Source organism: Patella vulgata, chromosome 3 (genome assembly GCF_932274485.2).
Source record: "Patella vulgata chromosome 3, xgPatVulg1.2, whole genome shotgun sequence".
In the NCBI taxonomy this organism is placed as follows: Eukaryota; Metazoa; Mollusca; class Gastropoda; family Patellidae; genus Patella; species Patella vulgata.
Window position 1 is genome coordinate 5,845,966 of NC_065881.2, and position 14,022 is coordinate 5,859,987.

The window sequence follows — 14,022 nt, forward strand, 5'->3', positions numbered from 1 at the left end:
GGGTTTTGTAAAATAAGTAAACATATCCCATCTGATGCATGACAGCCGCTAGCACCTATAGATAATCGGAACTGAGAAGTCGAACCGCATCTTATTAAACACATACCCGCTTTACCATCAACATCACTTTGTATGAATAGGGTTACTTTTTTATTTCGGAATGCAAAGTAGAATTTGACAGGGGCTGTGTTAAGGGCAATAGATAATATTAACAATTTTATTTCAATAATTCGCTTGCTTATAGGGGTTTTTAGCAGTGGGAGGAAACCGGAGAAAACTCACGAGGTTCGACAGTTGACTCTACTCCTTGTCACGCCCAAGCGGGGAATCGAAACCACGCCACTCGACTCAAATACAGAACTTGTGATTTAACGTACACTCGTTAACCCTCTAGACCCCCCCCCCTTCCAGAATTAAAAAAAAACATGTAATCGAGACAAGGAGCGCCTAAACACATTTGATTTACAAATTATTCAAATTTTATAATTTATTATTATTTTATATTTTATTGATAATTTTATATTTTATTGATAATTTTATATTTTATTGATAATTTTATATTTTTGATAATTTTATATTTTAGATAATTTTATATTTTTTTGATAACTTTATATTTTAGATAATTCTATATTTTATTGATAATTTTATATTTTAGATAATTCATGTCAATGTGAAGAAGGATGGAGATGGGATGGTAGTCAATGTGTTTGGGATTGTCACTGTTCAGATGGTAATCCTTCATTTCACTATACAATATCAACAATTAAACAACACAAGCTAATTTTACTCTAATTAAATCTCCGTTTGTTGATTTCAATAAAATATGTATCAATATTTTTCTTGGTTTGACTATATACATAAAGAATATTCTGTTTTAAATTAACTACTTTAAAGATGGGGTAGGGTGGTGAGTATAGGATTTGTCATTGTTCAGATGGTAAATGTATATTTTCAAAATACTGAGTTCACAAAGTTGATGTTTTTATTGAAAGTATGTTGTGTCAGAGGGTCGAATAAATACGAATCAAAACTTTACATCATATATCTCATTCTATTTTACGACAAGTGCTAAGTGTATTGCTCCTGGTGAATGTGGTTTATTTCAACATCAACTACGGTAAATGTAATTTTTACGACAGGTGTTAAATGTATTGCTCCTGGTGAATGTGGTTTATTTCAACACTAACTACGGTAAATGTAATTTTTACGACAGGTGGTAAATGTATTGCTCCTGGTGAATGTGGTTGTAAACTTCCTTGTAAGATGGGAAATTGTAAAAATGGACAATGTCAATGTTGGAATGGATATAAAGGACAAGATTGTTCAACATACGACCCTAACATGTAAGTTTCAGCTATAATCACATACGACCCTAAAATGTAAGTTTCAGCTATAATCACATAGGGCCCTAAAATATAAGTTTCAGCTATAATCACATACGACCCTAAAATGTAAGTTTCAGCTATAATCACATACGACCCTAAAATGAAAGTTTATATATCAGTTGGGTACTTAACAAAATACATGTTCAAAATTCAGCAAATAATAATTATTCCCAAGAAATTGGACAGACGACTCTACTCCTTGTCACGTACAACCATGCCAGTTGACTCAATGACAGAGCGTATGATACACTGTGCACTCGCTAACTACCCCCCCCCCCCCCAACTGTATTGTACTAATAGCTGGTAACCCGACTGATATGCATTGTACTAATAACTGGTAACCTATGGCTGATATGTATTGTACTAATAGCTGGTAACCCGACTGATATGCATTGTACCAAAAGCTGGTAACCTATGGCTGATATGTATTGTACTAATAGCTGGTAACATATGGCTGATATGTATTGTACTGATAGCTGGTAACCTATGGCTGATATGTATTGTACTGATAGCTGGTAACATATGACTCATATGTATTGTACTGATAGCTGGTAACCTATGGTTGATATGTATTGTACTGATAGCTGGTAACCTATGGTTGATATGTATTGTACTGATAGCTGGTAACTTATGGCTGATATGTATTGTACTGATAGCTGGTAACCTATGGCTGATATGTATTGTACTGTTAGCTGGTAACATATGACTTGTACTAATAGCTGGTAACATATGGCTGATATGTATTGTACTGATAGCTGGTAACATATGACTGACATGCCTTGTAATAATACAAGTGATATGTATTGTTCTGTTTTCTGGTAACCTATGACTGATATGTTTTTTTTAAAATCTATATATTATACAGTATGTGTAATTATGTGTATTATACTGATAGCTAATAACCTATGATATGTCTTATTTCAATTCTGTATATACAGTATGATGAATTATGGAGTGAAAGTTGGAATAAATCTGGGAGGAATAAATTATTATTCATCTGAAGTAAAGTTTGTTGATATAGCCAAACAGTCCCAGGAATGGATAACTCAAAGAGATGGTGTTAAAGCATGGGATACCAAAGAACAGGATAAAATAAAATGGATGTCAACTGGTTATCCAGCTGAATTAAGTGGTATGTGTAATTAAGGATCTACAAAAAAAGAAAGGGGGGGGGGGATATAAAATTTGAAGAGGCATAAGGCCTACCGCCCACACAGAGATAATTGGTCTATTAAATTTTAAATAATAGCATAGTTTTAAAGTTACAATTTCATATTTTCTAAGAAAGTCAAAACATAATTATTTCTATGTCTTTTGCTCAATAGGTTGTCAACTCACTATTATACGATCATAGGGATCATTCTCACACTTAAAACTCATTTACACCGGAAATAATAACACAATTACCCCCCCAATTACCTCCCTTGTTTTCTATTCTCCACCATGGAGTAGCTATCTTCAAACGTTTGAATTTAAAGATGAAAATGATATTTTTGCCAAGTTCTCAACTGGCAATAGTGAATTATAGGATTAATAGTATTATTCTTTAACAAGGTAGGACTGTTTATAGATACCATCTATTTTAAGGCTTTATTTTAATACATTTTAAAAATATAACTTAAAAATATGAAATTGCAACTTTAAGCAATTTTAGACTTACTAAGGGTAAATGTTCCCATTGTCATGCGATACGTTACGATAGTATTGTCCCTATTGAGTCCACGATCTGATACGTGCAGATACGTTCTGATACGTTCCAATACGTTACGATACGTTCCAATACGTTACGATACGTTCCAATACGTTACGATACGACCAACACAATTGCTACGACTGACCTCAATATATGATAAGACCTGATAGGATCACTACGATTACTTCACAATTAAAACCACGATTTCAATCGCAGCACGAATCGTGATAGTGGGGAAACTAGTATTAAGATTTTGTATCCAATCAAATTTGAAAATGTCATTTTGAATATAATAATAGTGAATTAACGTCAAATCAGCGTTGACCACTCAATGCGCTTATACGTTTTGAAAATAATTGCATTACATCCTGTTTTTTGTTTTGTTTTCTTTGTTTTTTTTGTTGTTGTTTTTTTGATATATAAAAAATACAATCATTACATTTTTTAAAATACAGAAGGGCTGAAAGTGGCTAAATTGGTATACAGAAATTTTGGGCTTCATGAAGAAAGAGGAAATTACACTATTTTATGGGATGGAGATGGAGAAGTCAGTTTTGGTCTAACACATAATACTATTCTTTACCACAGTAAAGGTGAATAATTCTATTGTGCCTCTAAAATCTTATATTGAGTCATACCATTACAATTTATATCTAATACATTTGGGTGGCCGAATGGTTAGCACGTGCGCGTTGTATCATAAGGTCTTTCATTAAGTCAGCTGGCGTGGTTTCGAATCCCCGGTTGTACGTGACAAGGATTAGGATCGCCTGTCCAACCTCGTGGTTTTTCTCCGGGTCCCCCGGTTTCCTCCCACTGCTAAAGATACCTACGCGCAAGCGAATTATTGAAATAAAATTAAACCATACGTTAGTCCCGAAATGCCCTAGTTTGTATCGAGTGGACGTTAAACCCCATTTCTCTCTCTCTCTCCCCCTCTCTCTCTCTCTCCCTCCTCTCTCTCTCTCTCTCTATATATATATATATATATATATATATATTACATTTAATGTTAAAGTTAACACGGATTATATGGTTCTTTCTTCGCCGTACAGTGAGATAAGTTAGATGTTTCAATCAGATTTTTCAAATGTGTAAGATAGAAAGGTTTGTGTGGAATACCGGTAAATCATTCCCGATCTTTCTTACCGATCGGAGAGCCAGTGAGTAAGGCCCTGTAATCGATCCCTGCGTTGATCGAGGAATTTCATCGGATTTTTCAGGCGTGATTGCTCCTAATCACTGTTGCTGGACAGAGGACCTGACTAGGGACAACGTATAGTCGTTCGGATGGGATAAAAAAAATCGAGGTCCCGTGTACACATTGGCATGCACGTAAAAGATCCTTTGGCCGTTGGAATTCGATATAAGAGTAGGCCGTAGTGCCGCTAACCGGACAAAATTTCCCTCTTAGCACAGTGTATGTCGTATGCCCGTCTTCATCAGCCCAGTTCGGAGCAAAACAGTAGGACGTTAAACCCTATTTCATTTCATTTCAGATAAGTATGCCATTGAATCTATATTCGCTAGGCGGATACAATCACTGATAGGGATGAGACCAAAAACCGTGTACACATTGGCAAGCACGTAAAAGATCCCTTAGCACCTGGAATTCGAAATAACAATAAGCCGTAGTGCCGCTATCCAGGCAAAATTCCCTTATTAATCCAATCGAAGTAGAACAGTAGGAAGTTAAACCCCATTTCATTTTCTTACAGGTCGTATGGTTGTAAATTTCAATAATATCGGAAAAGGAGGAATATTGATAATTGTTAGAAACGTGAACCCTAAAAGTCCATTAAGAAATTTAAGATTTTTACCTCCAGGCTACGAACAAGTTAACGACAGATTTCCATTTCATCCGCTATTTTTAGAAAGTATAAAAAGATACTCGGAAATACGATATATGGATTTTTATGCTACAAATGGTCACGGGGTAAGTATGTAATCGACATCATGGCCAAAATGACCGAGTTCTAATGTATATATATGTTAATGCCAATCGGATGAAAACACAGATCCTATTTCGTTTCGTTTATTATAGTTCCAAATGTCGTTTTACTTGTCTTTACTACACTTGGATGTTGTTGTTGTTTATTACAGATTTAACGTCCAATACAATTTGACACAGAAGAGAAGCGGTAGAATATTAAGCAATCTGATTAATACACAGATCCTATTTCGTTTCGTTTTTTATAGTTCAAAAATTCGTTTTACTTGTCTTTACTACACTAGGATCTGGAAGAGTTGTTATATAACCCGTGTTATGGTTGATGTAATGGTTTAGCCAATGAAACGTTCTTTTGCAGAGAGTTCTTGATTGTGGGTAGCCTACTAGAAACATCAACGCTGGCTGGTTAATCAATGTCTGACGTCATAAGGTCTGGAAGAATTGTTATGTAACTCACTTTCGGGATGATGTATGGAATTTTCCAATGAAAAGGCCTGTTACGGCGAGTGTTTGGTGTGAGGTGCACGGAACTGTTGGTTTTAACCCACTAGAAACATCATACTACTTTTTTTTTTAGTAGTTTATTATTTAGCACCAAAAGTTGGTAAAATTGATATAACTTGTAGATGATTTTCATCTTTTTTAGCCTGAACCAACAACATGGAGTAGTCGACACGATCCCTATTTCCATACACAAGCAGGTAATCAAGGTGGAGCATTAGAATATATGATAGATATAAGTAATAGATTAGGAACTAATCCATGGTTTTGTATGCCTCATGCTGCTGATGATAATTATATACAACAATTTGCTCAAATGGTTAAAAATAAATTACGTCCAGACTTAAAGGTAATATTATATTATATTTAATATATACCACATGGTTAAAAATTACGTCCAGACTTAAAAGTACCAACTACAAATCTATTTAAGTATTTGGAGAAAAACCAAAGCTACTTTATGTGCACTTAAAGTAGCTAAGTCTCTAACTCAATATCATTCAAAATCTTCGACATTGAAAACACGATTTATTTGTCGGTTTAAATCAACATTGATGTGGTGATCTTACCGGGAAAACATGGGGTTCTGATAGCCTATGTTTATGACAAAATAAACATTTTACAATTTGTACACGAATCGTGTACCAGAATGAGTTTCGGCGCCATTTGTAACAAGGGGCTCGAAGAAGGAGGCTAGACATGTTCCGCAAGTCATGTCGAACCGTTAAGCCATATTCTTCTATGGACAGCATGCATAATAAATACTATCGGTGTAGATTGGAATAATCAGACGCAAGAGATTGCCATTCGAGGGAGACACGTCTGGTGTATTTCGCCGAACATAAAAACAGAAACGATTGAATGTAAATCAGTTTATTTACATTCATATTACATTATTATATGCGTTGCGACCCATTTGTGTCCATTTCTAGATCCCAAATATTAGCGATTTAGCTCCTTTAATATTCCTTCGCATTTCTTTTTGGACCAGGAACTGGTGGCTATCTATTTCTTTTTGGACCAGGTACTGGTGGCTATCTATTTCTTTTTGGACCAGGAACTGGTGGCTATCTACGACTCTTCGCGGAGTGACGCTGTTAATATAAAGCCTAAGGTTTCGTCATTTCAAGTCCGATTGATATGAAACTTTGGGCATGCTTGTTCTTTGAACCATTCTGTATAGATTTGGTGAATTAGATTTTTGAATTTCATCCAACAAAATGGTCTGTTCCTGGTCCACAGTACGATCGTTCTTGTTTCCTTCCTGTCTGCCCTCATGTCTGAGAAAGTGAGAGAGAGAGAGAGAGAGATAGAGAGAGAGAGAGAGAGACACCTCTCACTGTATTAGCTTTTAACCTCGACAATGTATAGAAGGCCCCTGTTTTATATAGGATGTTGCCTACTCAATAAAATATTTATATTTTTATTATAGATATTTGTTGAATATTCTAATGAAGTATGGAATGGTATATTTAGACAAACGAAATATACAAGAGAAAAGGGAATGGCTCTGAAATTAGATCCACAAGGTTACAGAGCTGGGATGAAATATTATAATCAACGATCAGCAGAAATAATGGACATTTGGAAAAAGGTAGACTAAACTTTTATAAAAAAGTTACAATTATGAATAGTATTTTTTTTCTAAACCAAATTTATTCACAGAACCCCTTGAATATTAATATAGTATTAAACATTAGTATTGCATAGTATTGAATATTAATTCCTAAAATTTAAACAATTGCTACCTTAAAAATAACATCAACAACAACATCAACATCATCATCATCATCATCATCATCTTCATCATCATCGTCATCATCATCAGGAAGAATAACATCAACAACAGTAACAACAACATCAACAACAGTAACAACAACAACACCAACAACAGTAACAACAACATCAACAACAGTAACAACAACATCAACAACAGTAACAACAACATCAACACCGCCAAATGCACCCGAAACCATCATTATGCTATGATTGACAGTCTCGACAAAGCAAAACATTAACCCAAATTTTAAATGAAATGATAACTTGTTCTGAATAATTTGTAACAATGGTTTTTATTGGTTTAGCCAACTATAGTCTGTATCATATTATTCAGGTGTTCGGGACAGAGTCTTCAAGAGTTAATGGATTGTGGACATGGCAAACAGGTTATCAGGATTATTATCGTCAGGCACTTGAAGATCTTGGTGCACGAATTCAAAAATTTAAACTCATTGCAATAACTGGTTACTTCAGCTGTTTAGGAGTAGCAAGTAAAAATGTAAGTTTATGTTATTGTGTTTTAAGATAGAATTTATCTAAAGTTATAACACTTCTTAATCTGAAGAATTGATACACAGCGCTAGAGAAGTCACATTATAAGCGGAGGGGTTGGGGGTGGTGGTGCATGGTATAATGGCTTAATCCCGTGGAGAGAGGTCACATTATAAGCGGGGGTGTTGGGGGGGATTGAATGATTTAGTGGTATAACGCGTGCGCTTAAAATCACAAGGTCTGCCATTGAGTCAAACGACGTGGTTTCGATACCCCGCTTGTACGTGACAAGGAGTAGGGTTTCTTTGGGTCCCCCGGTTTCCTTCCACAGCTAAAAGAACCTGTGCTTGAGCGAATTATTGAAATAAAACTTAAGCCCGACTCTCTCTTTCTCTCTCTCTCTCTCTCTCTCTCTCTCATATTATAGGCTCATTCTATTGTTTAAAGAAAACTACGCTCGTTTATATTCGCAGGCGACAGAGTTACCACACATGACCATGGCAGAAATACAGAAATATTGTAAAAATGAACTGCCCAAAAAAGAAGATCAGTTTAAACATTATCTGCAAGTGGCTAAGGTTCGTTGTTTCAGATTTAATCATTATCCTGTCGTAACTAGGTACCAAACTGATAAAAATACAGTTCTATATTTCGTTTCATTTTAATACTTTCGATAGCCTGCACCACATGAAGATCTAACCGGTTGTTGTAAAAGGTCGCGTCCTAGGTCGTGCGAGCGGCTTTTGACCCTATGTCGTCAGATATTGATTACTCAATCAGCGTTGACGTTTCTAGTGGTTTACCCATAGTTCCGTGCATCGCACACCAAGAAGTCGCCGTAACAGATCGTTTCAATGGCCAATCCCTCACATCAATCAGAACGCGGCTTATATAACAACTCTCCCAGATCCAAGTGTAGTAAAGACAAATAAAACGACATTTTGAACTGTAAAAAACGAAACGAAATAGGATCTATGTATCAATCAGATTGGCATTAATATATATATATATACATTAGAACTCGGTCATATTCTTATCTCTCGGACCTTTAGCTTACTCCTAAAAAGGACAGGATAAATCTGAATATTTGTTGCTGTTGGGGGGGGGGGGCGAATTGTTGTATCATAAGGTCTGTCATTGAGTCAACTGGCGTGGTTTCGATTCACCGCTCGCCTGAGTTTTCTCCGGGTCCTCCGGTTTCCTCCCACTGCTAAAGACCCCTACGCTCAAGCGAGTTATAGAAATAAAATTGAACCATACGTTAGTCCCGAAATGACCTAGTTTTTGTCGAGTGAACGTTAAACACCCCCACTCTCTCTCTTGTTGCTGTTATTTTAGGACCACGGTGTTCAGCTGGGTATGTACGAAGGTGGACCAGGGGTGATGGAGAATAGTGCTATTCAACATTTCGGACAAGCTCATGACAATACAACCGCCAAAGCTGTCGCTTTTAATAAAGATCCACTGATGGCAGAAAGTGTGGAGGATATTTTAAAATTATGGAACAGAATAGTTGCCACTGATCCAATCAATAAAGACGGTAAGATCGTATAAATAAAACCCAATACATATATCTGACAGTGCTATCTGATTAAAATACAGATCTATATTTCGTTTCGTTTCGTTTTTTGATTCTTTAGATGGCCTACACTACATGAAGATCTGACAAGTTGTACTGGAAGGTCGTGTCAGGAGTCGTACGAGCGGCGTTTGGCCCTTTGACGTCAGACATTGATTAATCAATCAGTGTTGACGTTTCTAGTGGTTCACCCACAGTTCCGTGCATGGCACGCCAAGAAGTAGCCGTAACAGACCGTTTCATTGGCTGATCCCTCACTTCAACCAAAACGCCGGTAATATAACAACTCTTCCAGATCCTATTGTACTAAATACAAGTAAATCGATATTTTGAAACATAAGAAACGAAAAGAAATAGGATCTGTGTTTTAATTAGATTGCTGACAGGGAGATGGGTATACTCTTGGCATTCTTCACACAGAGTTCCATCTACTTTATACTTCGAGAATAGATCTCTGCCCTAAATGGCCGCCATATCTAAACATTAGTATACTGTTTTGTAATGCGGTTCATCTCGGTTTCACATCTGTCATACACACAAAGACTTAATAAAGTTTTTCAATTTTATTAAATGGAAGCGGAATATATACTCAACAAAATTCTCAAAGTATACTTAGTGTTTTTGACTAAAATCAACTAACTTGATATGCCTGGTTTAGACGCTTAAGTTAAACTGGTTTAATTTTGTCGTCTGAACGCACACGTGGGTCAAATAAACCAGTTTAAAACCCCCAGCTCGCGACCTGTCTTCGAGAAGGCTTTTTATTTTAAACTGGTTCATCTTGGCCGTCCGAACGGGTTTGCCTTAAAAACCCCGTCCCGTCCCCAGTTTGCTTTGAGCATGCGCAGTACATGCGCAGTACGCAGTAAGTTAAATTCCTGTGAACATATCGGGGTCAGACAGTGCCATTTTTATCGAAAGCGTGCGAGACCCGAATAAAGAATATGAGTCTACCCATGTGCAGTTAACTCTAACCTCCGACCGAAGAGGCCAGAATAGTTAAACTGGTTTGGCTTATAGTCTTAAAAACCCCGGTGATTTTGAACTGGTTTAAAAATAAGCGTTTGAACGGTATATTAGTGTCTGTTCTCAAGGGAGCCAATTGTAGACAATCAGACTAAGTTTAGTATGTAATGCTATTTTCCCACTATCGTGCGACGCGTTACATTAAGGCCAGTCGTACCAATCGTGTTGATCGTATCGAAACGTATCCGAACGTACCAGATCGTGGACTCAATAGGAACCTTCCTATCGTAACGCATCGCACGACAGTGGGAACCTGGCTTAAAGCGATAGTTGCATATTTTTTAATTCCAATTACTTGAAATGAAATGGGGTTTAACGTCCTACTGTTCTGCTCCGACTGGGCTAATAAAAACGGGATACAAGATACAGTGTGCTATGAGAAAAAATTTCTCAGGACAACTGCGATACGGCCTACTCTAACTTCTAACTGCCACGGGTTCGTCTACGTGCACGCCAATGTCCACACGAGACCGCAGTTTTTCGTCCCATCCGAACGACTATACGCTGTGCCTTGTAAACTTGTTAATATTTATGGTGCATTTTTTGTGGGGTTTCTCATGTGTATCAATTGGTTTGTTGCAGCTGGATTCTTCAACTATTTTGCATCTACCGGAACACCTTCTAAATATGGTTCATGGGGAATGATGGAATATACTGGTCAAGATCCTAAAACTGTTGCCAAATATCGTGGAGTTCATGAGTTCATTACAGCAACTTATCCAAAAGCACCGAATGGACCGAAATGTACATTTGTGAAGCATGGGGCAATTTCATATGGGTGTTTTCATACCGGTGACCATTTTGAATGTGGTATGACGGACAACCAAGGGAGAACTTGGAATGTAAGTTGGTATAATTTAGCTTTATGACTGACAACATTAAAGGTTTATTTTTGCTTAGGCTTACGTCACACTATTTATCAGTATGTATATACGACTGACTGGTTATCACACTGCTGTAATATACATTAGCGAAAAAATATATTATTTATTGGACTGCAGATTTATTATTCATCAAACTATAGGTGAGATCTATTATTTATCGGATTACAGGGGAGAATTATTATTTATAGGAGATCGACTATTTATTAGACTTTATTGGAGATGGACTATTTATCCGAATGTATAGGATATCCGATATTTATTAGATTTTACTGGAGATCAGCTATTTATTAGACTCAATAGAAGATCGACTATTTACCAGACTGTACAGATGACAGACTGTTTATCAGACTGTGTGTATATATTATCAATAATTGTAGTTTTCATTTATAAATATTACAGAATTTAAATGTACCTGGTGTAAAATCTACAGATGTACTGGTGTTAGATGGTTTTAATAGAAAGACTGATAAACTTTATATTAGAATAACAGATTCTATTACTTCTAATACTTATCATGTATACAATACTAAAACACATTCCTGGAACACGTAAGTTATACCATAATAACAGATTTATTACTAACAATACTTATCATGTATAAAATACTGTTTAACGTCCACTCGACACAAACTAGGTCATTTAGGGACTAACACATGGTTCAATTTTATTTCAATAATTCGCTTGCGCGTAGGGGTCTTTAGCAGTGGGAGGAAACCGGAGCACCCCGAGAAAACCCACGAGGTCGTACAGGCGACCCTACTCCTTGCCACGTACAACCGGGGAATCGAAACCCCGCCAGTTGCTTATTATAGGCCACTACACAAACAACGTGCTTGGTTGAAGTACTACATACTTTGCCGGCGTGGTTCTCCCTTGTCAGTGATGCAGGACGGAGGGGCTGACAAGGAAAGCTGTCTAGTCGTTCGGATGGAACGAAAAACCGAGGTCCCGTGTACACATTGGCGTGCACGTAAAAGATCCCTTGGCAGTTGGAATTCGATATAAGAGTAGGCTGTAGTGCCGCTGTCCGGGCAAAATTTCCCTCATAGCACACTGTATGGCGTATGCCCGTCTTCATTAGCCCAGGTTAGGAGCAGAACAGTAGGACGTTAAACTCCATTTCATTTCATTTCATTTCACATACTTTGCCGGATGATGATGCTGGGTCTTTATTCTGGCTATTATTTATGTTTTATAATTTGTTTATATTTCAGGTTATCTAACTTTAACTATTATACTGAGATAGCATCACAGAATCTGATAGCGCCATTACCAGCTGGTGTTTATGATGGACATGCACAATGTTAATAAAACTAAACATACGCTTGTTTATGATGTACTCAATGCACAATGTTAATAAAACTAAACATACGGTTGTTTATGCTCAATAATCGTTTGTTATCTTATCCACATATATATTAACAAGTGGGCTGTAGTTTACTTTACTCCGGGTTGACAACAGGGGCTAAGTGAGAGGGACGCAATGACGCGCTTTGCGTCATGGTTTTGAGTTTTTGTGCCACCTTGGGTTTTTGCGCCCCCTCGCAAATGGCAAAAATCACGCAGTTTCAACATTATAATTATAGTCATAATACTTAACCCGAATCAACTCTAGCATGTTCCACACAGCCAAATATTACTTGGTGGCACTGGGAGGGACCTCGCCTCCCCCTGCACGCACATATAAAAATTTTTGGGGGGTCCCGGGCGGGATCTTATTCCTTATGCAAACTCATGGTTCACCATACCCCTGGTTGAAACGCATATATCCACTATTTCCATTACACAAGCATTACCTCTCTCACAATCGGATTAAAACACAGATCCTATTTCGTTTCGTTTTTTATAGTTCAAAATTTCGTTTTACTTGTCTTTACTACACTAGGATCTGGAAGAGTTGTTATCTAACCCGCGTTCTGATTGATGTGAGGCATTAGCCAATGAAACGATCTGTTACGGCGACTTCTTGGCGTGCGATGCACGAAACTATGAGTAAACCACTAGAAACCTCAACGCTGATTAATTAATCAATGTCTGACGTCATAGGGTCAAAAGCCGTTCGTACGACCCGTGACACGACCTTCCACTACAACTGGTCAGATCTTCATGTAGTGTAGGCCATCGAAAGCATAAAAAAACGAAACGAAATATAGATCTGTATTTTATTCAGATTGTCTTTTACAAAACTGTTCATTTGAAAAACAATGTCAGTTTCAGAAGACATTTTGAAAATAAATACGACCTTCATCTATTTTCCGTAATGGAGTGGCACTTCCTTTCCTAAGTTAGGGACAGGTCATTGTAAAATACAATTTTAAACAGCCCCATCTGTTAAAGTTATGTCGTGTTTGCCGCATTCTGTTACATTTGTAAAATGTATAAATTAATGTTAACCTGCATTAATATCAAAGATTTGATAGTAAATTAAAACTAATAATGGAAATAGAACAAAACACAAATACCGACTGTAATAAGTCATATAATTAGAATTTTTGCATGTGTAACTAGCCAATTTAACAAGTAATTAAGAAGAAAAATGCATAGAAGTAAGCATATTAGCATGCGCATTACTAGGTTAGAATTATGGCGTAAATTCCGCTCCATAATTTTGTACTGCTACCAACATAGGTCATAAAATTAGCATTTTACATAATATGTAAATAGCCAATTTAAATGCATAGAAGTAAGCATATGACCATACGCATTACTAATTTTGTACTGCTACCAACACC

The 14,022-nt window shown here is 36.8% G+C and overlaps 1 protein-coding gene across 1 annotated transcript; it reads left to right on the top strand.

The window, feature by feature from the left end:
* Positions 1-1,439: 1,439 nt before the first annotated feature.
* On the top strand, positions 1,440-12,598 carry LOC126815877 (uncharacterized). The gene is made up of 12 exons (XM_056099943.1): positions 1,440-1,451; positions 2,324-2,517; positions 3,534-3,671; positions 4,797-5,014; positions 5,676-5,879; positions 6,963-7,124; positions 7,644-7,808; positions 8,275-8,379; positions 9,140-9,341; positions 10,989-11,248; positions 11,690-11,838; positions 12,505-12,598. The coding sequence occupies exons 2-12, from the start codon at positions 2,325-2,327 to the stop codon at positions 12,596-12,598; spliced, it is 1,890 nt and encodes a 629-aa protein (XP_055955918.1). The 5' UTR covers positions 1,440-1,451; position 2,324.
* The last annotated feature ends 1,424 nt before the right edge of the window (positions 12,599-14,022 follow it).

Coding starts and splice junctions, on each gene's coding strand:
- LOC126815877 (XM_056099943.1), top strand. CDS start 2,325: ATGATGAATTATGGAGTGAAAGTTGGAATAAATCTGGGAGGAATAAAT. Junction 7,809..8,274: donor TAGGAGTAGCAAGTAAAAAT/GTAAGTTTATGT, acceptor TTATATTCGCAG/GCGACAGAGTTACCACACAT. Junction 8,380..9,139: donor ATTATCTGCAAGTGGCTAAG/GTTCGTTGTTTC, acceptor CTGTTATTTTAG/GACCACGGTGTTCAGCTGGG.